This window comes from Phaethon aethereus (assembly GCF_964289735.1).
Source record: "Phaethon aethereus genome assembly, chromosome: 1".
Taxonomy (NCBI): domain Eukaryota; kingdom Metazoa; phylum Chordata; class Aves; order Phaethontiformes; family Phaethontidae; genus Phaethon; species Phaethon aethereus.
Genome location: NC_138575.1, coordinates 45,494,114 through 45,519,619, shown reverse-complemented (window position 1 = coordinate 45,519,619; position 25,506 = coordinate 45,494,114). Strand labels below are relative to the sequence as shown.

The 25,506-nt window shown below is 39.4% G+C and overlaps 1 protein-coding gene across 1 annotated transcript in view; it reads right to left on the bottom strand.

The window, feature by feature from the left end:
* OTOGL (otogelin like) overlaps positions 1-19,604 on the bottom strand; it is a 97,780-nt gene extending 78,176 nt beyond the window's left edge. Inside the window, exons 1-12 of the mRNA XM_081999589.1 lie at positions 19,514-19,604; positions 18,502-18,541; positions 17,372-17,420; positions 15,091-15,151; positions 13,280-13,378; positions 12,425-12,579; positions 9,077-9,198; positions 6,913-7,118; positions 4,017-4,147; positions 3,285-3,391; positions 882-988; positions 61-186 (exon numbers count right to left, since the gene is read on the bottom strand). Coding sequence (XP_081855715.1) covers positions 61-186; positions 882-988; positions 3,285-3,391; positions 4,017-4,147; positions 6,913-7,118; positions 9,077-9,198; positions 12,425-12,579; positions 13,280-13,378; positions 15,091-15,151; positions 17,372-17,420; positions 18,502-18,541; positions 19,514-19,592 — 1,282 coding nt within the window. The 5' untranslated portion in view covers positions 19,593-19,604. The remainder of the gene's footprint in view (positions 1-60; positions 187-881; positions 989-3,284; positions 3,392-4,016; positions 4,148-6,912; positions 7,119-9,076; positions 9,199-12,424; positions 12,580-13,279; positions 13,379-15,090; positions 15,152-17,371; positions 17,421-18,501; positions 18,542-19,513) is intronic.
* Positions 19,605-25,506: the final 5,902 nt, after the last annotated feature.

The following is a 25,506-nucleotide window of genomic DNA, read 5'->3' as shown; positions in this document are numbered from 1 at the left end:
ATTATGATGTTGGATATTAGCTTTACACATATATTTTTACATAAAATTGACAGTACTTACCATCTGGACAGTAACAGCCATCTAGGCAGTGTAGGTTGCTGCCAAGGCAATCTTTTTCAAATGTACACGTTGGTGGACAACAACTGATACAGTCACGGTGTACAAAGCTGTCTTCACATTTCTCAGCTAGAAAAAATACATGGTACATTGAATATTCATGCAATTTCTCTTTCCATACTGTAGAACCCCTCTCTTTCAAATAAATGGTTGTGCAGAACTTCTGGTATAGGTAATTATTCAGACCAGGTACAATGGATTATTTGGAGATGTTTTAACTGATGAACTGTGGTGAATCCCTCATCAGTATTTAAGTCTTTACCAAATTCTTACATTGCCCCTACAAAAGAAGTTATAGTTTCTGTGACAGGGGAACATGTGCTCATATCTCAGCCAGTTCAAAGTCTTGTGCATGAGACTGAACTGCAATTGATGGGTGGTGGTGATTGATAACTAGGAGCTGGATTAACTCTTATTCTGTTAAAGGGCCAGTAGAGGCTGAAATATCATCTGGGAAGAAGGGCAACATCAGATCTCCACAGAAGTTTGTTCTTTGTCCTAGAATATGTCAGCACACATGATGTTTCAAGCAATCTGTGGAAACATGAATTTTGTATCAATCTAGATCAGATCACAATAGAATTAAAATATTCTTCTAGCAAGTTATTGACTTCATTGTTCTCCACCAATAGTGAAGCTGGCTGATCTACTTCAGTATCAGGTTTGAGTCCTACAGTGATGAATGTTGTCAAGATGGAACTATTTGAAATGCATACATGAGATATCTCAAAGATCACATAGTATGCTTTATTAAAGAGTCTTACTACAGGCAGGAAAGTCATCCCTCCAGTCCCGCACGGGGGACCCAGCATGAGAGCATGCTCTAGCGTACTCTGTCACTGCCCTGCAGTATGTTTCATCATCATTCACTCTGAAATGATAAAAAAAGAGTAATCAAGGAACTGAAATCCATTTACACTGCACAGGATATCTCAGACATAGCTGACACCACTCAGTCATAACGGCACACAGTGAAAATACTATGAAAAGGAACGAGCTATACTGAATATACTGTTGTGTTTTTATAATTTGATCTCACAAAAACCTATTTCATTTCAACATTACCACAATGAACAAAACCACTAATTTTTTATGAAAAAGATAAATGCTGCTTATGGTGAAAGAGAAACGTGACCTTGTCTTGAAGACAATGGACAACTCAACAGTCTCAAGGTCCATGTCTCAGGCCCTCTCCCTCTTGTATGACATGGAAACTCTGATCTACACTGATAAAAGACATTCTCGTCCAAGTAACAAGTTCAAGCTTCCAATTGTCTGTCAGTCCTTGAACTTAGGCAAGAAGAAACCTGTTGGTGGACTCCTGACCTTGTGCTGAAGTGCTTGCTGCCAGAAGCATTATCTACTGAATACTGTAGACAGGCTCAGGGCTTTACAGCATGACCTTGGGCAAAGACATTATCTCTGCCTTAGTCTATACAGAAGCAGCTGTACAGTGCATTTTTGCCAGGATCAAGTAAAGAGACATTCATCAGTGTGTTTAGGTAAGGTCAAATTTTATTCAGATGTAAGTCACATAAGGCGAGATACCACCAACCTTTTGTCACCAAGAAAGTCCAGCAACTCCCATCAGTCACTGTGGAGGACTTGATGCCAAAATGAACTAGCCATAACATGACATTTCTATTATAAGCATGACTGTGACAGATCAGCAGAGTCTGTCTTTCAGCATACAAGATCGTGCTTCCAAAATTAATGGTCTTAAGAATATATTGTATTGTATTTGTATTCTGCTGTCAACACATCTGTTATCAAATCAAACACCACTATACTCTCTGTTACAGGGATCAGAGTCTCTCCACCTCTCCTTATCTAATCCAATTAAATGGGTCTTAATAGAAAGAATACTTGGCATATACTGTGGCCCCACAAAAAACTTCATAAACTGATACTAAGTCACAAGAAAAGAGATCTCTTTTATAAAAAAATTAAGCCTAAATTAATGAGGTTCTGAGACACAGAAACTTCCCTCAAGTTTTTTACCATTCACACAATTCACATCAATAGAGATATGCATCTTGACAAAAATCAAATCCGCCTTAACACCATGACACTGATTCAATATCACATCTGAAAATTTGCTTTTCATTATTTCTTCTTTTGCTAAGACAAAGTCACAATAAACTCCTGAGTTACAAAGACACCACACAGAGGCAACTCATCTCTTGTCTGAGAGAAATCAATGTACAGATCATAAACTTCAGTAAGCACACTTTGGAGATTTGCCTACAAACACAAATTCTTCCATCTTGACTTTATGATAAAGCAGAAAAATAAAAATTCATCAAAAATGAACTAACAAGTTCTAATGAACTATACTGAGTGATTCTTACTTTTAGACTCATGATCCTGTCTGTATGTTTTTATTAAATTTAATTTTCATAATTTAAATTTAATTTTCATTAAGTTTATGATACTCTGAGAAGGCCATAATAGTATCTTTTAAAAATACTGCTATTTATGACAATTACTTCTTAATTTAAAAACACTACTAAAAAGGAAGTGATCATCTATTCAGTTGCACTCTGGAGCACCAGTTTAACTTGTATGACAAGAACTAAACAGGAGTCTGGAGACCTAAGTGGAAAATATCAGGTTGCATATAATGCCAGCAGCTGAGGGAGTGTAACTCCCACCAAAGACAACTAGAGTTGAATTTCTTTTGACAACTCTGAATATACATAAACATAACAATTTTGAAAAATTCTACTAATTTGAACCATAGAGGTTGCTCATAAAAACAGTCCAGCTGTGTCAGACAAATGGTCTAGCTCCTCCAGTAGCATTGATATTTCCCCCTAGTATCATCTCCATGTATTTTTGATTCAGGACCTCCAGATACAGTTTTCAGGGGTTTTGTGCTTAGCATATCCTCTTTTGTCATTAGTGATTCTTCATGGATTTCTCTTCCATGTATTTGTCTAGTATTTCCTTGAATCCATGTAAACCTTTAGCAATCAAAATACCCCTTGGCAGGCTGGTTCTGTGCCCTTTGTTTCCACACTAAGTCACCCACCCACACGCACATCTCTTGCTTTGCACTTGGTTCCTCCTAACTTCCCTCAGTGCTGCTCAGGTCTGGTCTCAAACGAAAGAGTGAGCATTCTGTTTATGCACCAAAAATAAATACACAAGAACTCCAGCCTTACCTGCAAAGATCATTCATACAGCTAGAAATATAAGAATACGGATCTATGCTTTCATGACAGCTGAGAAAAGGAAACTGCAGGAATATTTGGCACTTGAAGAATATGTCCTGCACATTAAGGAGAATCAGTAAACAACAGTTAGCAAATACTTTCTGAACAAGCACAATTCTTTTAGCTTTTTTCCTTAATCTAGGGTCCTTTATATCCCCCATTAAAATTTGAGAATCTCACAGTCTCAATTTTTTATTATGTTTCCTTTATTATTCTTCCTAAAATTTGTCCTCTCTGCCTCGGCTGGCTTGATTGCATGCTGCTCCTAAACCAGCTGGGATGAAAGAGTGTGAAATGACAAAAAAAGCATTTTGTGTCAATGCAGAAGCTGAGCATGTTACTTCTGCAGTATTTCACAATTTTGAAAATGATGAGGTGTAAGATGCCAGGACTGGAAACTGAACCCAAGATTAATGCAGCAATGAAGAGCTCTGCCAGCAGACCTGTGCCACTTGGCACATCCTATCTGAGCCTTTGTACTTTTAAGCTAAACATCTGAAGATCTTCAGACATTTCCTAGCAACAGTCCTGATCTGAATCTCCCCTTTCTCAAAGCATCAATGCATTTATGGCTCTTTTCAACATGGTCTATATTGCTAGATTCTTGTACCATCACTAGGCAGTGAAAATTAAGAGAATAAATGTAAATAAAAATAAATAAATAAAACATTATTAATTTACCTCAGTGGATTCTGCATCAGCTGAGCAAGGACTGGAAAAATCTGAGGCAGTAGGTACACAAGCTACGTCATCTGAGGTTTGCACAGCCCAGCTATTTGCAAACTCAGCAATGTCTTCTGTATGTTCACCTACTGCATGAAAATGTTGGAAGAGCATCCAGGAAAAAAACTTGTCAACACAAACACAAAAGACAGCTTGGAAATTTCTGGTAGTTTTTCAGTGTGTTCATTACCTCAGTTATAGATATGTTCAGAGTACAGGTAGTGTAGAAAAACTTCATTTTTTTGTTATAATTTCAGGTAGTATTTTATATTGCATTTAAATGAAAATGTTAAAAATATATATGACAAGGTGTTGGTTGGGGGTTTTTTAAGTGCAGTCACTGACAGTTTTATAACAAATATACAAATAAGGACAAGTGAAATGTATTGAATACTTAAGAAAAAATACATTTCTTTAGAACAATTTAAGGCTTTCAACATGTTTCACAAAAGTCACTTAGCACTATTATCTCCCTCCTTTTCCCTTGCTGCAGAAAAGCCCTACAACAAACACACCAGTACATGCCCAGCTCTCCTCACAGCATGAGCATGGGAGACTTGATGAACAAGATGCATGACTGGAAGTCATGGTAACAGGCTGAAGAAGATACATGAATGTACAAGAAGGTTGGCAGTAAAGAAACAGACCCCAAAATTCCACATTTTTGCAGCAAGAACTAAATATTACATTTTCTCTGTCTTCTTAAGTATGTTAAAAAGGGTATATTGCCTCCATCTTGAAGAACCTTACAGTAATTGGTATCTATGCTATGGTTATCTATATCTATGCATGGTTAGGAGATAGAGTATTGAAATGAAATCAGCTACAGTTTTTTTCACAGAGATGTACTATCCAAAACTTAATCTAACTTCTTCTAGCACAAGATGTACAAAGTTTGACACTCTGCAATGTGGAAAGCCCCAAAACACACTAATCAGAAATTTGTACTTGTATCTCCACAAATAAACAAAGATAAGATCCTAACCACCAGTCTATTTCACTTAAGATCCAGGGAGAATTAAAACATTTCTCCCTCTCTGACAGAATAGTTGTTTACACAGAAAACCCTTCCCAAACATAAAAAGCTAGGTTTTGATCTAGAGGTAAGCCTGCTGACATAACTCTGCTTCGGCAAAAACATTAAAAATATTTCATTTACATTTTGACATGGCTTGAAAAAAATTTCTAAGTCCTTAAAAAATGCCACAAAATAAATCCCTGTCCTTGAAACAGTTGTATACACAGATACAACCTTGCATATTAAAGCAATACAAAGATGCCATTAAAGATGAAGATAAGGAAACAGAAAAGGAGTTTGTTTTTAAACTGTGCTTTGAAATGGAGTATTACATGCCTCTCAGCAACTTATTTATTTGTGGCATTGCAAATAGAGAGCATTCAGACTCTGGAAGACTCAGGATAGATGTAAGAGCTTCCTTTACACTACAGGGGGAAGTAGTTTAGCTGGGGGACGTAAATCATCACCCCAGAGGATTTATAGATTTGGAAACAAAAAAATGTTGCGGCTTAGAAGTAATTCGAATTAGCAGTCTATTCTTGTGAAGATATCAGAACATCATGCTTTGTATTTGCACAGAGTCAAGGCACCGTGTTATACAACTGCTTCAAGGTTAAAATAATTCATAGCACTCTCGCTTGTACACTACAATAATACTATCATTTCTGATAAAGAAAAATACTAGAGAAATGCTGATGGCAAAGAAATGTAGCTCTGGAAATGAAGAAAGCTAAGAGCTGGAAATCTTTTATAAGAAAGAATCCATTTAAAGATACTGAAATTACTATTTTTTAGAGATCGTCTGAATTCATTATCTCCTCCAAATTCCATTGTTCTCCATTATTACAGATCACCAGTTTTAATTACTTATTAAACATACTATACTCTGGTGTGCAGAAGTTAATGTGTGAAACAGGGAACTTACTGCTCTGATAGAAGAAGATGTATAAGAAATTTCTATTGGGCAAATTTTTAAAGACTATACAAAGATACGGACACTGCATCTTCCTTCACTTAAAGTCAAAAAGCTCCACTATCAGCCATAAAAAATGAGGAGAAACTCAGGAAGGGAAAAAAGTTACATTGAGATAACTTTTGTGACTTAAGAATATGCAGGGCCATGGGACTAGATTCTCTCAAGAATTAAGGGTAACAGTGAAACAGTCCTATCTTTGTTTTTATCAGAGACTGAGAAAAATATTCCTCATATTCTCAAGCTTGGTTGTTGTTGTTTTTTTCATATTAGTTGCAAGTAGGACAAAAGTTCCTACAGAGTATTCCCTACATAGACTAAAGAATATTCTACCAGCTTAGCAAGTAATCTCTGCCTCAGATGCAGCATTGGGCAACTCCTTATCCTACAAGGTAGTTGGAAGCCCATAATACAGCATGCCAACAAAGAGATACAAGGAATTCCCTGGCAACAACTTTGAAATGTACATATTTCAACTACCATTTTTATGATGCGCATCTAAACAAATTGCCCAAGATGGTGCTTTTTCCAAATATTAATATTTTGGCTCTTCTCTTTTTCTCCCTCCATCTTTAAACATAGAGAAACCCACAAACATTTATTTATTTATTTATTATTTGAAGGCACTTTCTTCAGCTAGGACAAACATACCCCAGCTGGTTTGCTGGGGTATGTTTATATATATAAATACTTGCTGGAACTAGGATCTTAGCATCTGTAATGATGAAGAAGAATAGAGCAGATATTCTATTTTCTACTGAAATAACTGAAAAAGGACTCTGCCTTTTCACAGTCTTATATTTAAAGTGAACATGGAAGCTGTTCACACAAGGTAAAGGTGTCTTTCTAAGATATTTACTTACTATTTTGCAGTATCAGGTCATCATATTTATCGCCATTAAAATTTCCACAGAGGCCACAAGGTTTTCCCTTATGATCTTCTGTCAGCTTAATATAAATACCAGAGTTTCCATCCCACGCAAGAGAAAAACCAAAGGTAGTTTTCACCAGAATATAGTCAGCCAGTCTCTCAAGGAAAGCATTTCCAACTGTCTGAGGCAACATTAATCTGGAAAAATAAACAGCCTGCTTCAAAGATCTCAGATGAGTTGAGGTTAGTGCTAGAAAAACACCACAAAAAACCACTTCTAACTCACTAAGCCCTTTCTCCCAGGTCTATACAGTCACTTCCATCCAATTCTTCGTCATGTTTTTACTATCTTTTGTTCTCATGAGGTTGAACAAGGCCACGAGCAGGGTCCTGCACCTGGGTCAGAGCAACCCCCAGTATCAGTACAGGCTAGGGGATGAAGGGATCAAGAGCAGCCCTGTTGAGGACTTGGAGGTACTGGTGTGCGCTCACAGCCCAGAAGGCCAAACATATCTTGGGCTGCATCCAAAGCAGCATGGCCAGCAGGTCAAGGGAGGTGATTCTGCCCCTCTACTCCACTCTGGTGATACCCTGCCTGCAGTCCTGCATCCAGCTCTGGAGCCCTCAGCACAGGAAAGACATGGACCTGTTGGAGCAGGTCCAGAGGAGGGACACAAAAATGATCAGAGGGATGGAACACCTCTCCTATGAGGACAGGCTGAGAGAGTTGGGGTTGTTCAGCCTGGAGAAGAGAAGGCTCCGGGGAGACATTATTGCAGCTTTCCAGTACTTCAAGGGAGCTTATGAGAAAGACAGGCACAGACTTTTTGGCAGGGCCTGTAGCAATATGGCAAGGGGTAATGGTTTTAAACTAAAAGAGGGCAGATTTAGACTAGAACTAAGGAAGCAATTTCTTACAATGAGGGTGGTGAAACACTGGCACAGGTTGTCCAGAGAGGTGGTAGATGCCCCATCCCTGGAAACATTCAAGTTCAGGTTGGACAGGGCTCTGAGCAACCTGATCTGGTTGAAAATGTCCCTGCTCATTGCAGGGGGATTGAACTAGATGACCTCCCTTCCAACTCAAACTATTCTATGATTCTATGATTCTGTGATTCTGCTTACTTCTCTATATTGACCATATTTATTAATGCTTTTCTGCTGTATACACTTATCAGTTGTACCGATTATAAGACTGAAAGAATAATGAATCTTCATTTTCAAAGCCCAGCATAGGCACATTGAGAAATACGTGACTTCACGTGCATGCTGCATTGAGTGAGGAGCTATGTGACACTATGACCACCAGCAGCCCTTCTGGGCACAGGTTCATCACGGGGTTAGACATCTGCAAATGGAGGAACTCACAGTACAGAAAATACTATTGACCGAAATACTGTATATCTTCCTCCTTTGGCCAAAGACCACTGGACAATAATATTGCAGCACAGATCTAATCCTAATCTTCCAAAATTCCTTCTGTTGGGATGAACAGTATCACTGTAGTTATCAGTCTCAGATGCTAATGTCTGTAGCATTATATCAAAGGAGATGGCAAGACCATCTTAGCAATTCTTTGAAATTTTCTGTACTTTATCAACCAGTAAAACATACTTGTGATAGCCTTGCACTCATTATTTTACTTATTGGAAAAAAAAAAGGTAAATCTGGGGGTTTGATATACCTCAGACATGTTTTGTGGAGTTTTTGCCCCAAAGGGGCAAAGGGGTCTTAAGAGTTTTGATTCAACCGATTCAGACTTGTCTAGAAAAAGATAATGTCTTACATTAAGTATAGCTACCAAAAATAAATAGTGACTGCCTTGTTCAAAATGGTATCAGGGTACACCAAGGATCAGCTAGAACTATCGAATGCAGATTTTGTCTGTACCAAGTAAGGATGGGTAATTGTTAGGTTACAGCTGAGAACAAAAGGTTCATGTGGGGACTGTATGCTATCCCCACTCAGGCATTACATCAGGACCATTACATCTGCTCAACTAGAGCTCTATAAGCCCCAGTACAGAACAGTGAGGGATCAATAAAGTTGTGTTTTGGTTTTTTTATATCTCTGGTTGGTATAAAAAGCATCAATTTCCCAAAGTCCACACTATCTTTTTACAATAAGATGTTAAAACCCACCATTAGAACACTTACCTGATTCCATCTTTTCTTACTTCATGTCCTGAAATAATTATTTCTTCATGATTTGAAAAAAATAAGCTGATGGACCTCTGACAAGCATATACCGAACTGTAACAGTGAGGACTGTTATGAACCTTAGAGGGGAAAAAATACACACACAATATGAGCAAATGTTTGTTCACAATAATGTCATGCAATTTTTCATAAACTCATATATGATATTTTACATTTATATGCACCAATCACTGAAAGAGCTTTACAAATAAATACTTAGAGTATAAAAAAGTCACAACTACAAAGATATGCAACACTAGAAGTTCATGCTAGCTAATACTCTTGAGAAATACAGCAACTGTTTAATAGCACAAAGCATCACAAGAAGTGGTTTAAATACTGGATGAAATACTCAGGTATTTTACACAGATGAACTTCAGAGGCATTGTATTGAGCTAGCTTATAATTTCCAACATAGGAGCTTGTTATTTCCACTGAGGAGACACCTCTATTGCTCTGTTTCTAGAGGTCTGATCTCTAAGAGGGGACTACAAACCAATGCAAAACCTCAGTGTAATACCAGCATTCTCCATGCCAGCTGCAGCTGGCACCAGCTGCACTACAACATGCCTTCCCGAACCACTCAGGATTTGTTGGGATTTTGGAGCACTCCCACAGATTACTGCAGGCATCTAACTTATGTGGGTCTGTTGAAACCCATTTTGCCTTGCTTTCAAGCCCTGCTAGTGGAGAAGGGCAGGCTTTTCTGAAGTCTACCTCTCCCCATTACCCATATATAGCATAGTGAGCCAGGGCATTGGTTTGAATCGTGTATCAGTGTCTCTCGTTTGAACACAGCAATGGAAATACAAGTTCCAGTCAACCAGAGAGAGATTTGCAAAACTGTGTGTCTCAGATATTGGCAATGTGTGAATTCCATGACTGCCCACTGCTAGAGAGAGGTGTTAAACAGATCTCAGATGCATGCTTCCAGAAATGAAGACCATGCAACTCCTATCTCAACGTGTCTACATTTTTACAGCAGTGAAGTAGTTCTCACATAAAAAATGTATAATCAGACCTTGGAACCGGTATGATAAGCCAGCACTCTTCCTTTTTATAGTTTGGCAAAAAGGAGGCTACCCCTGAAGTCAGACTTCCTTTGTATTCCCAACCTTCAGCATGACAGAGCACGACTCCTGCAGGAAGGTTCTTGTCCCCAGAGACCACACAGCTTTCGTTGGCCAGGGTGCGCTCCCAGGACTTGAAAACTGTGGGTTCAGATTTACTCAGACTGATGATAGCAATATAGGTTTTCAACTTTCTGTGCATATGCTCTAACTAATTAACTACTACACAGTTTTGAATTACACTTATGTAGTCTGAGTTTTAAGCACATACCTACTCCAAGGGCTTGAGCAAAATTTCAACAGCGTTCATTAATCTCAGTGGGGCTAAGCCACTAAAACGTGGGATATTCTAGACTACAGTGCTTCAAAAGCCTGTGAGATGATTTTAGACACCAGTGAGGAGACAAGGGAATGTGTTGTGAATCTTAGATACCTATCACTACCTAAATTAAAACATAGACAGAGTTTAGATAGCTCAAATATGACTCCTATGACTGTGTGTGTCACCGTTCTCTGAGGAGGATGGGAGCTGCATTACCAGTTGACTTGACAGTGCTGTGAAGCTAAATAGATTAGTCATTAGGAAACATTTTGCCAACGTAGTAATGGAGGCTGTAAAAGTAACTAGAGCTATCATTTTTGTAGAAAAGATCTGTTGGTAAACACATACAGTGCTAACACATACTTGAATTAATCTTCCTAAACTGACATTTAATCCTGGAAGTAAAAACCAGTTACTGTTTCTTTGAGTGAAATAAACCAAACCAGGAAAAGCATTAGAGTTTTTACATGTATAAAGATAATCATAAATAAAGACATCATAAATGTTACTAGTATTGACAGGTGGTTTCTATGTAAACCTGGCCCAAGACAGAGACACAATCAAGGAAAATCAAAATAATTCTTGTGTTTTATTCTCCTCTAGAGAGGTGGATTATTAAAGCCAAAAGGACCATAATGTGAGGATTTGGCAAGGTTTTTGGCTCTCCATTGTCCAGCCTGTAGTGACTGCAGTGCTTCAACCTCACTTATGACTTTTCTGAGTAAACATTTTCAGTTTTTAGCAAAACATGACATTTGTTCCAGCAATTGAATGGTAGTTTCTCTCTTTCCAGAGCAACTGGAATCCACTGAAATATTGATTCTAGATTTTAGTATAATCATGGGCTTTGCTACAGCTTTTTCTGAAAACTCTTAAAAGATCATAGCTGCACACAGAATCCAAAGAATTAAAATGAAATTGTGGAAGGTGGATGTAACAGCATCTGTCTATAACCTGAGTGAATAGAAATGACAGTTTTAATGGCAGATTTATCTTCACTAGATGCTAGTATCTGCGGGGAGAGGAGGTCATCTGTTTAAAAATGAAAACTAGTCCTTGGAGCAGAAATCGGCATCTAGGTCTGTTCTTGCCCCTGCAAGCACTGTGACCACCAGGGCTCAGAATTAGGACCCCTCTTTTCCCATCTCCTCTGCCCAATCAGCACCAAATCCCAACCATTGTGTAAAAAGTGACATAATGAGCTTGTATCCTCTCCCCACACTAACCAACAGTCTGATAAATAGGGCATCGTCCTTCAAAGAGGGTATGGTTTTGAACTCTCTCTGACCCAAATTCATTAACCATAGATACTCAGCAATTTGAGGAAATTACTAAAACAGTGCCTTCCACACATAGGTCAAGATTAAGACTTTTGAGCTGTTAATCTTCTCTGCATGACATAGAGGTAATCCAAAATTAGAATGCAAATCCCCAGAGGGGACAGTTTTTTCCGTGGGCCTGGGAGGCAGCTCCCCATAGCGTGCCAATGGCTGTGAATAGGGGCTCAGTATGCTCGGTTGCCCAGTTATCAAGCAGGTGATAGCTGTTTGCACTTTACTTGGCGGCTCAAATTTTTTACAGTCTGACAGCTGAAGTTTATTGAAATTTCCAAGGTCTGCCTTAAGACCCACTTTTGCTCCCAGAAAGGAGAGATCAGAGATCCTTTTTAGGACAGGGGGAGTAAGAAATACTATTTTAAATATCCTGACTCTGTTGATTATCATTTCATCAGTGTTTTGAGTTACTGCACATAGGCTTAGACATTTTCCAGCAGCATAATTTTATATTTAAGTAAGCTATGGAAGAGTTTGATCCATTTATTGTCTCTCTCCTTATTATATTTATGTTGAAAATTAAGCCCTGTAATACAGGAATACCCAGTGTGTTATTTCTAGTATATGCTCACATACTTACCCAAACAGTGTACTGGGGTTCTGGAGTACTGCAGTCTTTTGCAAAAATATAGGAGCAATTTCCTGGGAAGTAGTAGTAGATGCCATCAAATGTTTCAAAATTATATTGTCCCCATGATTTGCAAATCCCATCTCGGTCCTTACCAGTGTTAGGTACTGGAGAGAACACACTGAGTTTACAAGAAGCACGGTAATAAAAAATTGGGAGGTGTCACAGGCATCTACAAAAGCAAGAGCTCAGAAAGGAAATAAGAGCTTATAAGGGAAATACATAGCAAGGACAAAAGATAACCTAATTTCTTCAACTTTATTTAAAGTCCGTACATTTTTTTTAAATCTTTAGGCTGCAGTTTTAGTCACGTGCGTTCATCATAAGTTTTTAATTTGCTTCAGTGGAGACATTTTAATTCTACATAGAGGCAAGGGATTTAGAACTACTGGAGGTCCTGGAAGACAATTCTTGTTGATCCCTACAAACAGCAGTTCCCAGAAACCAGTGCATTGAAATAATTGGTAATTTTATTTGCAATAAGTCACTGTTTGTTAGAAAAATGCAGTGACTTTTTGGTTGTTCAGCTAACCATAAAAAAGCTGGCTAACTACTGATGCACTAGACAGTGATCTATCTGTTGTGGTATCTATGTATCATTACAGTCCAAGTGCTAAAATGTAGGCATTCCTGATGTTGCTCTATATATATCCCTAAGGCATATCATTTTAATCCTTTTAGCTACTAGTGGAATGACAGTCCTGCTACAGAGGAATCACAAATATGCTGTTAACAGTATTGTTTTAAAAACCTGCACCTCAAATCTCACTTGAAGCTGCAACTTGACTCTTTTGGCCCAAAACTTACCAATTTGGCACCTGCTTCCTTGAGCCTGAAATAACTGACAGTCACAGTCACCTGCCTCTGTGCAGGCTGCTCCATTAAGGCACCCCTGAGGACATGAACCTGTAAGGAAGAATAGCAGTGTTTTAGTAGATACAGTGTTTTGCAAACAGGCTGAGGTCTCCACTTTAAATCTGTTTACTGCTAAATCATAAGCAGCTATATTAGTTAAGAAAATGAACAAACAACAATCTCCGGTTTTTAACATTTACTTAATTTTATCCTTTGTGATCCTTGGTTAAGAGAGAAGAGAAGAAAGGTTCTCTCTCCTTTGGTTTGAGACTTGTAAACTAACAAAGGAGCAAAAGGTCAACCTCCTCCCAGCAAACAAAAGGTCAAGTTCCCATGTAAAGAAATCAAATCCCAGTCCTGCTGATCTCAAAATACACAGGACACAGATTATTCTAATTGACTAAATTCAACACAATTTATACATATGTTCAGCTCCTCCTTCCTAAGCATTACAGCAAAGGGTACATTCAGCTTATGAACAGTCCAGAATATATAATTTACAGAGTCAAAACCAATTATAAATAACCTTCCCCCCATGCTAAAAAAAGTCAGTTAAAAGGTTATTTCTGCTTAAGATGTGACTGGAGTCAGAGACTTAAGATTCCATGGGAATGGCTTGTTTTATGTTATATTTAGTAATTGTTTCCAAAAGTAGTTTCATTAAAGGGTTTTATACTCTGTTTGGAAGCCAAAGACTTCACTGTCATCTACTAACCATTCGCTGAGGTGTGTCTAAATCATAGTTCCCCAAAAGTGGAGAAGAAAGGTAGTCCCAAAGCAAAATTTCATCAGGTTTTGCAGATTGTTGTTTTCCTTCTTGGAGGAGGATTAAAACCCTAGATACAAACGCTTACAACCTTGTTGACAGAGATTAAAAGCACATTGCAAAAAGCAGGAAGTAAATGAAATAAACAGGCCCTTCCACTCCCAGTGAAGCCATGGTAAAGCTGCTAGTGACATCAAATGGAAACAAAATGGGACCTTTGCAGTAAAGCACACACAGAAGTTACCAATGATTAAGAACATCAGCCTTCACTGTGAAAACTCCTTTCCATGCTTAGTTTTGAATTTTTTCCATTTAAGAATTGCTTTCCAAATATATACAGATACTCTGAAAATACCAACAAAGCAGAAAATACTGTTTATAGAACAGCACTAATGTGGAAAAATTCTTTGTTGTTGTTAGAATTGAGAGCTGTAAAATTACATATATTCATTTACATGGAAAAACACAACAAAAAGCACCTACCCAGGCATACATATTTTCCAAGAGGGATACCAAAGTTCGGTTGAATACAATGAAGTTTTCTGCAAAACAACTTCTGTAACTTGGACCTGCTTTACATGTTTGTACAGTGCTTAAAACCCTCCAGGAGCAGCTGCATGCTCATTGCCTGAGCACCCCTGTCCCTTCACATAACCAGTTACATGCCTCTCAGACATGCTTACATCCTCTGCCAAGGCCAGAAAAAGTGGCAGAAAAGAAAAATTGCAATGGAACTAACCTTTAAAAAAAAAATTTCAAAGGATTGGCTTAGTTAGCTGTTCAGATTTGGTTGTAAGGCATTATTTTGAAAGTACAATTTTAACAGGAATTTCCCATGATTTAACATGGATAAAATGAGAAAACGAGAGAGGGCAGAGTTTTGTAGGGGACGTAATGAGGAGGGCTTCCACAACCCACGCTAACCCAGGAGAGCTGGTAGGAAAGCAGCATTTTCAGGACCATCTCTCCTCCTCCTGGTGAGGAGCATGGCACTGACCTCCTGGCAGACGCTGCGTCAAAGCCCCATGAAGGTGCGACCGAGGAGAGGCAGCTTGAATCTGTCAGAGAAACATAAAAACAAAATCAGGGTGTTTGTGCTTTACAAATGAGCCAATACAAGCCTGAAGCCTTGCAGCCTAACATTGAGTTGTGACTTTTAATACAGAAGAGTTATCTGTGGCTTGGCCAGCACATGGCACAGTTGTGGTTGGCTGCAGGAGGGATGAGCAGCCTGGGCCAGCAGGGAAGGCAGTGACTGCAGCAACCTACACCATAGGGAAAAGAAGCATGGCCTTTGGGGAGGTGGGGAAAGATACAACTGTGCTGTGGGATCATCACTGGACTCCTCTTCATGCTCTCCAGTGCCAAAGGACCAGTGTCGTTCCACTTGGGAAGTTTTGCATTTACATTTGGTAGGAAGACTGAGGGGACAGAGAGCACCCTTGCTGTTTTCACTTTGGTCAAATACCAATAGTTGGAGAGCTCAAAGAAGTGATATCCTGATATCTCTCCATTTCATTCTCCTCCCTAACTCATGCTCTGTGCCAGACCCTGATCATCCCACTGTGGCCACTCCAGCTGTGATGGATTTCACGTCCTCCTTGAGATTATTCAGAATTGCATTTTGGTTCATCCCAAACAAAAGAGGAAGCGGATCTGCCTGATCTGCTTCCTGTCTTGTTTAGGAACCAGGGAGCATGAGACTATAAGGAAGCCCTGGACCTGACCCAGCACTCTGCTACCGCAGCTTGTCATGTCGCATCATCCCTTCCAAGAGTTGATCCCATTCCAGGCTGAAAGCACTCCAAGGTTTTTGCTCCCAGTAGTCTGACTGGAAAGTTTACCAGGGTGAAGTGCCGGGTAGTTAAGTATTTCCCTCTTACATCTATTCATGGCCAGTTTAAATCCTTCTGTTTGATAAAGCTTGTCCCTTTTGCTTAAACAGCTCTTCTTCCCTGTGGTTTTTATTTATTTCCTCTCTGAAGTTCTATGAGAAAACGGTTACCCTTCTGTGCTCCCCACAGACATATATGCCAGCCTTCAGCTGCACAACTAAGCAAAACAAATTGTTTAAGTCTTAGCTTATAAGCTAATTTCTTTCTTCCCTCCTGCCGCCAGTTATTCTCCATGTCTCAGGTTTGAACTAAGGGATCTCAAGGTGAAAGGCACTGCGCAAGGAACAGGTTAGGTTAACTCTCACTAATGCCTCATACAGAGACATAAAAACTTCCCTTTTCCAACTGGAAATACTTTGTGGGATGAATCCAAGTAGTACATTCTGCCTAAAATCAACCTGAAATGGACTTCATCAAATCACCACCTGGAAGGCCCCCACACCAAAACTATTCCTGGTCCCCATGGCCTGTCACTAGCCAGAGAGGATCCTTCCCCTCCCTGCACAGCAAGACCCATTTCCATTTCCCCTGATAGTTACTCTGAGCCATCCTCCTCAGGAAAGAGGCTTTCGGCCTTTGCGGTATTTCAGGGAGGTAGAGCATCCTTGCTGTGCCAGCACTTTCCTGCTGAAGGTTCTCCCGGGACACCATCGGTCCCGAGGGCCCGTTTCCCTCAGAGGCTAGATTCACCTTAGCGCAGCGTTTCACACCAGCTGCCTTCTGACTCGCTCAGGAGGCACGTAGATCTCAAAGGGACTTGGAGAAAAGCATCCGTGGTTCTGCTGCAGGCTCCCTGCAAGTCCGGGGGAAGGGATCGCCTTGGGCTTCCCACCTGCCCTCATCCAACAGGATTATAACCCTTGCTTGAGCTCCTTAGGCTGAGAAGTGTATCAGCGAGGGAGCAAGATTCCCCTGTTTACTACTAAGTTTCAGGGCAACATTGCCAGGATGCAGCCTTGAGGCTGCGGTGGGCCGGGATGGTGGGAACCAGGGCCAGGCCGGAGCCACCACCCCACCACGTGTGGGAGGGAGCCTAGCCGGTGGCGCCGCCATTGTGCCTCTCACCAAACACTAACAGCTTTCCAGGGCTCCCTGTTCGCCCTCACAAAAGACAGAGGCGTCACGGTTTTATTTCCCGTGGTGTGCGTCAGTCGGCTCGTCGGGGTGGGTCACACACCAGGGACTTTGCTGAGAGTGAATGAAGGCATGAGGCCATGGGCTCAGGCCGGGGCCGAGCAGGTAGGAATAGCTGCTCCTCCCCACTGTCCTCCTGTTACCGCAGCCCTTCTTCCCACAGAGGCTCCTTTGTAAGGATGGCAAAGACCCAGAGCAGAAAAGGGGGGAGGGTTTCCCCTCCCTCCCGCTTTTGGAGGTATAACCTACCTCTGCTGTTAGGAGATCTCTTTTCTGTCGAGTTGCATTAAACTCATTTCTGGAAGAAAACAAAAAGGATCTTGTATAATCAAAGGTCCCTGGAGCAACCTGAATAAGCAGCTCCCTGGAGAGAAGTGTTTCTCTCTGATTACCATCACTTTATCAAAGAGGTCTTTCTTGCATTGACATTTAAAAAGGAGATTTTTTTTTCTTGTTTTTCGTTTTGTGGTCTCATTTTACAGAATTGGACAGCACTCCAATCTCTGCTTGGAGAGAGAGGTACCTGGAGCTTGTGGGGGAGAGGTAAACAGGCAAAATAAAGTTCCATGACAGGATACAAAATTGTAAAGTGGCTTCATATTTACTTGATGCTGCGCGTGAGTGGCTGCAAGTTCCCCCAAGTGTTATTTGACTACACTGTGATGATACTTTTAATAGCAAGAGAAGGCTCTCCAGCTGCAGTTGACTTAAATTTGTGATTAAGTTTAGAAACAAGGACATCAAACTATAAAACATACTTAGTTTTAGCAACAGTCTAAGATGGTGTATCATTTGACATGCATGTATGTTCGCGAGATGTATTAGAGGTCATTAGACACCCGAAGCTACGTCCTACTGGATGCTTCCACTGAAATTGATGGCATAGTTCCCATTTAATTCAGTGGGATCAGGAACATTCCCTAGTTTGGGTTTTGTTTGGATTTCAGCTTCTACATGAAAACTCGTATTGAAAACGTTTATTTTAAGGCTGTATAGCACTGACTTTTCTGTGCTTCAAATAGCAGCTAGGATTTTATCATGCAACTAAAACTGTAGAAGGATACTCATTTAATGTATTTTTCCAGTCATGAAATTATGATCTCATCCTAGTTTCATTCCATTATCCCTCTAAGCTTTCTCGAGACCATAGAAGTATCGTTTTTCATAAGGATCTCCATTGATCAAACAGGGGACCCATGTCCTTTATGTAAATTCTTTGAAAGGAGTTATAAACATTCTGAAAGTGTCTTTTACATTCAACGTATATGTACATGACATTTTAGATGTCAAATTCATGTTTTACCTTCTAACTTGCACTACATCACACATTCATTCTTGTTCTGTTTGTAAGACTTGACAAATAAGGAATAAAAACTTACCTTGAAGTTCTTCTCAAAAGAGAAAGCTTGCAATAAGAGCCTGTAGATTAAAAAGTCAAGTTAAATGTTTTTTCTACAGCTTCACTCTGCCCTTGGCAAACAACAGTTTGTCAAGTTTAAAACAACACTATTGAGTTTTGTTCTTTAATGATCCTAAGTTTTACAGAGCATCTTTACACAAATTTTTATATTGCCAAGGGATGTAGCACTACATGTTTTCCTTCCCGAGAGTTTGATTCTCTCAAGTGCTCATCACCTGCAACTTTTCATGGTCTGACTTCTCGTACATGCTACCATGAAAAAGAGCAAAGAGTTTATAGCTCTTCAGAGGCTCAGAACAAAACTGATAAAATACAAGAGGTGCTCAGAGCTTTCCAGAATCAAACTGTATATAACAATTTTCTGAACATTACTTGTAAGACTCAATTGTAAATAATTTAAAATGCTCCAGGGTCCATGCTTAAAAAAAAAAAAAAAACCACACACAAAAAACCAAAACATAAAACCTTTCTTTCTCATGTTGCTTTAGAAATCTTTATAATTGCTGCAAGAAAACTATCTACAAGATCCATTTCCATTACATAGAAAATAGGATAATTTCTGCCACCAGAAGAGCAATTATTTACCCTAGCAATCTAAAAATGCTTAAACAAACTGCAGGTGCAGTTCTGTTCAAAGAAAGTCATACCCCATTGAAAATCATTAGATGCCTACTCATCTGGCAATAATGGCAAGAAAGCCAAGAAACTTAAATTTCATTCCTAAAGAATTGTTTTGTAACAAATTCAGACATAAAAATGTATCTTTTTTTAAAAATATATTTTAGTTTCTACACCTGTGAGAAAGAATGGTGGTATATAGTTTTTTACCCTGTGTTAAAAAACTTTTTTATTTAGGAATTTCAGCAAGGGTCAAAAAAATTGCTCTATAATGACACAAAAAGAAGGAGCTGTAACATTAAAATATCATTTTAAAAGTTAGTATTACTACACAAATGGAAGAAAGTTCTTACCTTGCAAAGAGGACAGCAGTGAATGAAGCAAGAATATACTCCACGGTATCATTGAACTGAGCTTTCCCACAATGTTCATTTCAGTATAACTTAGTAAATAGCAAATTTATCCAAATTAGTGACTTTGACTACTATGGCATCTTAGAACGATGTATTTCTACAGTGTGTTTAAATCTTTTAAAAGTTAGACAGCTAGATACATTATTTAAAATAATGCAATGCAAAAAGGGAGAAGAAAAGGAGACATCAAGCTTGGTAGCTACATACAGCTTCAGGAGCTTGCATACAACTTTCTGGCTGCATGTCTCTCATTAGTAATGCATGGTAACTCCTCAGCAGAGCCTGTATTAGTTACACTTTCACTGGACCTGCGAGTATTATTCCTCCGTTGAATTGAATCAGCCCTTTATAACATAGAAGACAATGACACAGAAATGCTGCCATGTCATGATGGTTTGAGAGTTCCTTCAGTCGTCGCACACCTTTGTGTGCTTTGAGGCTTGCGCTGAGTGCTGCCCTTTACTGCTTATTGCAGTGAAATATTTTAGCAAGCACCTGCAACGATGCTATTTTATAAATTATAACCAGATGGTTTTAGAGATCAATATATTAATATTCCTTATCTGTTCTAAAAGGAGAAACATGAACTTCCATTAAATAATACACCTGGATTTTAAAGAATATTTTAGATACATTTTTGTGTATAGTTTGCTCATATCACAAAATAAAGCATCCCAGAATATAATTATATGTATTTTTTAATAAAACATGTGATGAAATTTTCATATGAGCAACAATAAGCAGTCAGCGGGGCCAATGGGTTTTGTTCCTAATTTTCATTAAAATATAAAAATATAATTTCCCAAAATTAAAAATTACCATATTTTAAAATAGAAAAATCTTACGGGCTTTACTGTAATGTTAATAGTGCAGTTTTAAAGACATATATAATGTTAACTGAAACTGCTACTACTGACTTTATTTTGCAAAGCCTACCTTTTTCCTAACCTTCCATTCTTCCTAGGATGTGCTTTGGGGGACCCTGTAAGCATGCTACAGGGGGTGAGTTTGGACCAAAATAAAACTCAGAAGTTCATGGCCTCTCTCAGGTAAAAAGTTCTGCCATAATTTCTTCTAGCCTTTTCTCTTCCTCACTCCTCAGCTGGACTAGAAGACAAGGTAAAGGAAAACACGCAGCCTCTCCAAGTGCAGACAAAGACAAAACCCTGTGACCACACAGCAGCTGAGGTACTCATGCAGGTTCGGGATCACTGGCCGCCCAAGGATACTTACTGTGAACCAGTTCATGTTATAACATTACACTGTGTTTGGAGTACTTCTTAAGAATTATTTTTATTACTGTTTGATCTGAGAAGCTGACATTCACACAATTCACATTTCAAAAGCCTTTTTCCTTTGCTTTTATTTCTGACTAGCTCCAGCTTGGTCCCATGGACTGAATGCTTATCTGCAGCTGGAGTGCATCTTCCAGCTTAGTTTCATCTGCTCCACATGGTCCAAACCCACTCCAGATTGCAAACTGAAGCAAAAGTAGTGAGATCCTGATCCAAATTAACATGCTTGTGTAGTCATACTAACAGACTGTGATCACTTATGTGAGCACCTATGCTGTAGGAGGTGGCAGAGCTAATCAACATTTCACCCTCTCGTAAATCTAGAGAACGATGCCTGGAGGTTGCTGTCAAGCTGAGATGAGACCAAGCATTAGCGCTTCCAAATTCCATTACCAGTCTCTGAGGTATCTGACTTTGAAGCTAAATCCAGTTTATAAGTTCTTTCAAATTCTTCTGAGAAATCTGATCTGGGATTCTTCCCTTCCTGAAGACCATATTTCACACCATGCTTCATATGCAGCTTCACAAATAAATCTTTCCATTAATATAAATTAATTCTTTTGATTTAACAGAAACTATTAAAAATAGCCTTTTTTCTTTTTTTTTTCCACTACAGTTTTTCTGTAACAAAGTTGAGGGAATATTTGGTGCATGTTAGTATTTCACAGTTGTTTAAAAGTATGCCAAGCCTCATCAGCTGCAAAGGCACTTTGTAAGAGTTAGAGCAATAAGCTACATTAGCTCTGGATGTCTCTGCTGAAGGCAGGGTAGGAAATAGCACAGTCCTAAGCACATGAAGGATGTTAGCTAATAAGGAAAAACAATTATTCAGCCAAGTACACTGAGCTGTAATTTATGGGACTATATTAAGAAAGAGAGAAAAAAAAAAGAATGAAATTATATGGAGGCAAGAGCACACATTACCTGCACGGGTAGCAGAATGCTCACAGACTGTGACTTTTGAAAAAAATTGTCTCAGGAGAAAAAATGCATTAAAAAATAATCAGTTTTGTAAGAAAATAAACACAATACAGAACACACACTGTCTCACACTTAGAAAATGCTAGTGTTACATTTTTAAGTTACAGATGTTTCTTTAGAATTTAAACTTTTTAATGTTAACATATTTGTATATTACAGTCAAAAATTAATTTGCCCCAAATTTTCCAGCATAACATTTGAGAGGACTTGATTTTATATACAGGTTATGCAGTTGTCAGCATTGTAAACAATGAGTGAAAAAATAACTGCCTTCAGTGCCACAGGTACACACTTGCCCTGTTTTGGAATTGGATCCACTGTCATCATTAACAAAACATGGTACTTTCTAGAGCTCACACTCCAGCCTCCACTGGACTGTTTTTTTTCAACAAAGAATCCAAGCGAGGCCACATTTTGATACGTGCGCCTGACCTTCCTAAGGATTGGTATCAGTGAAACTAATGAAAGAGCTGGACAATATGAGGTTAGGGACATTTCTTCTGTTCCAAGAACCACCTCCACAGCGCTCAAGAACCTTGCTAGGGCCTTGAAGATCAAACTCCTACTGTTTCTTTGTGGAAGGATGTCACTGGCCAGAGTGGATGCTCAGTGGCAGGAGCTGGATGCTCAATGGCAAGAGCTGGATTGCCAACCCTGCAGAATCAGGACATCAGGAAAGGAAACATTTTTAATGAACAGGTTTTCTCATTACATCTTCAAACGTCAGGGTCGTTACACTTCCCCAAAGAAATTAAGCCCTCTAGTGGGTGATCAGTAAGCAACCATTTAGAATAAAAATCTTCCGCCACCCAGGCAGACACCAGCCCAATTCCATGAACATTTCTCATTTAGAGAGCAAATGGGGATGACATCACTCTACAGGATGAATGGGACATTTTTATAGGATCAGAGTTCAGTTCAGAAAGCCTTTTTATTATGCTAAGAACCAAAGTTGAAGAAATGACATGCAGATACCATCTCTGGATATATTAGTAGCAATGCAAGTTTTATTTTCAGCCTTTCCATTAAAGAACAGCAAAATAAAAATCCCCAATTGTTACAAGCGTTCTGTGGGCAGAAAACCTGATGCATCAGGTTTCCCCATAACTCTGAAATCCACCCCTGAAGTTACTGGCATCAGCTATTGCATCTCCCCCTGCCTCCCTGAGTTTCACACCACAGTAACTTTGTGTCCTCTCTTTTTCCCTGCATCCGACCGCTCTAACAGCTAGGCAAGCATCAGTTTTGGACAAGCCACGCCATGGGGTACATATGTGCCAACTGGCAGGCCAGTACGCATTTCCTAAGCAATGAGTGAGCCATTGCTTTTCAGTCACCACATGAGCCAAAAAACTAAAAGGCTTATTTTTCCTCAGCAGAAGCTAATTAACATCTATCAAGATGCCAGTGTTCACAAAACTCATGGGAATTCAAGTAATCAAATTTTAAGTTAGTCCTGCATAGCATCTTTTCCTTAGAAAGTCAGGCTTGGAAGCAGAAAGAACATTGCAGTTTTCAGCAGCCCAAGAGCTAAAATAACTTGTGAGCAGTTCTACTACAAGGTAGAAACTCTGAGGAACTCACTGGATGAGAAACGGGTCAGATGTGAGGGTGCAGAAAGGGGGAGACTGAGAAAAGGAAACACGCACCTTGCCAAAGTCTGGAATAGAATCTCTGATTTGCTTAGCATAAAACAAAACATCCTGGTATGTAAATTGATAACAGAATATACAACAGTCCCCTCCAGTGGGAGTGTGAGGGGTTTGAATAAGTGTGCCACTTCTATTCAGGATCATGTAATGCGGTATTTTGTGGCAGACACTGACAGCTAAAATGGGAGATGGATGGAAAATTCCTTTTCAGAAGGAATTTGTTCAAGTTACACGTTTAACTCCCAAGGAACTACACTTCAGTGAAGATGCCTTAAATGCCTTTCTGCAGAAAAAGCAGAGACATCATAACAAATATCATTTATAAAAAGTCATGAGCACCTATTTTCCTAAACTAGGGCAAAAGGGCAAAATTGTACTATCCTTTCCATTCCCCAATCCAACTCACAAAGGAACCTGGTTTAACTTTGTGTTGACCGGGTACACTGAAATGACCTACCATTAAAGAAGGTAAGAGAAGAAATACTACATTAATAGAAAGCCCAACAAAAATGTCAGGTATCAAGGTACTCCTGTAACAATTTTAGCATCGGCATACAAGTGTACGATAGACACAAAAATACCAGGCTTGCAGAGCAATGCAGCAGAAGCTAGGCTCTCAGTTGCTTCATCTCTGATGCTTCTTCCAGTTCGTCTCTAAACTGGTTTTCGGAGGAAACAACAGCCCAGGGCTGTGCCCATGCCTGTTGGGTCAGCTCATATCCAAGGCCTCACTCAATTACTTGCAACTCTTCCAAGGGACAGAATTAGCCTTTCCAACAGCCTTTTGTTGGCACATCCCATCTCTTACTCAGAACTTTGCTCTTCTTTTTTGTCCCTGGGAGATCGCTTCCAGAACGAAAATCCCCAGTTTTCATGGATGAGAAACTGGAACTTCTCCAACATTTCTTTTCATGTTTGATATGCACAGAGCCTAGCCAGGTCTTCGAAAATTACTGTCATATTTGAAAATGGTTTTACCCCACTTACTTCCCTAAGGCCTTCAAACGCCTCACGTAGCTCATGATATAAGCAACTGTCTGGCTTCCAAAGGGCTTTTTTTTTTTTTTTTTTTTTAAATCATGTAATGTTGTTCTCCAGGTCTACACTCTTCCATACTTGTACTGTGTGAACATGTGGTTGAAGGACAAATCATTTAGACTCAATCTCATTCGTAACACAAAATCCTTTTTAAGTTTTACATGTACAAAATACTATTTTGAAACAGGACATATGGGGTCTTTTACATTTAAAAAAAAAAAAATTTCTCCATTTAGACATACTAATGCAGAAACCTCTTCCTCTGTATTACCTGGTATGGCAAGAGTTCAATAAACCTTCCTACCCTGCCCCCGTAATTACTTTGGTTTTGACAATGTAAACTTTAAACACAACCTGCAGAACAGCTGCCTGAACACCCACTTTAACGCTATGTTGAGGGAGTTATCCCCAAGGGGGTAAATTCCTGGTCGCTAACTGCTAAGCAAGCGCAAACAAAAGCAGGTCACGCAGATGGACAATACTCATTGCTATCTAATATCCCATAGTGGTGGTTGGAAGTTCACCCTCCATGTGGTATTTCAGGTGAATGTAAAAGGAAAACAGAAATCCTTTGCACGAACTGCCAGCACTGAAGTGCACGTGGGAAGACGCTGAACGTGCAGCATTACGCTAGGGCAGCATACTGAAGCAAGTCATGCAACACATGACACAGAAGTTAACAGCCAGGAGTCAGAGCTGCACTCGTACGCATTACGGACTAAGTCTGTAAGCAGGTTGAGACAGACATTTCATATGGGAAGAACAGGGGATTCTCAAACTAGTTCATAACACCAGGAAGAGCGGCGAGCCCAGTACTGGAAAAGGTTTATTTACCAGAACGGTAAAGATTGAACTTTGCTTTAGTGAACTGCCACACAGTTGCATGTAACCCACAAAAAATAGGGTGTAAGCCTTCTTTATAGTCTGATAACCACACATTCATCAACAGAATGCTCTTTATTCCCAA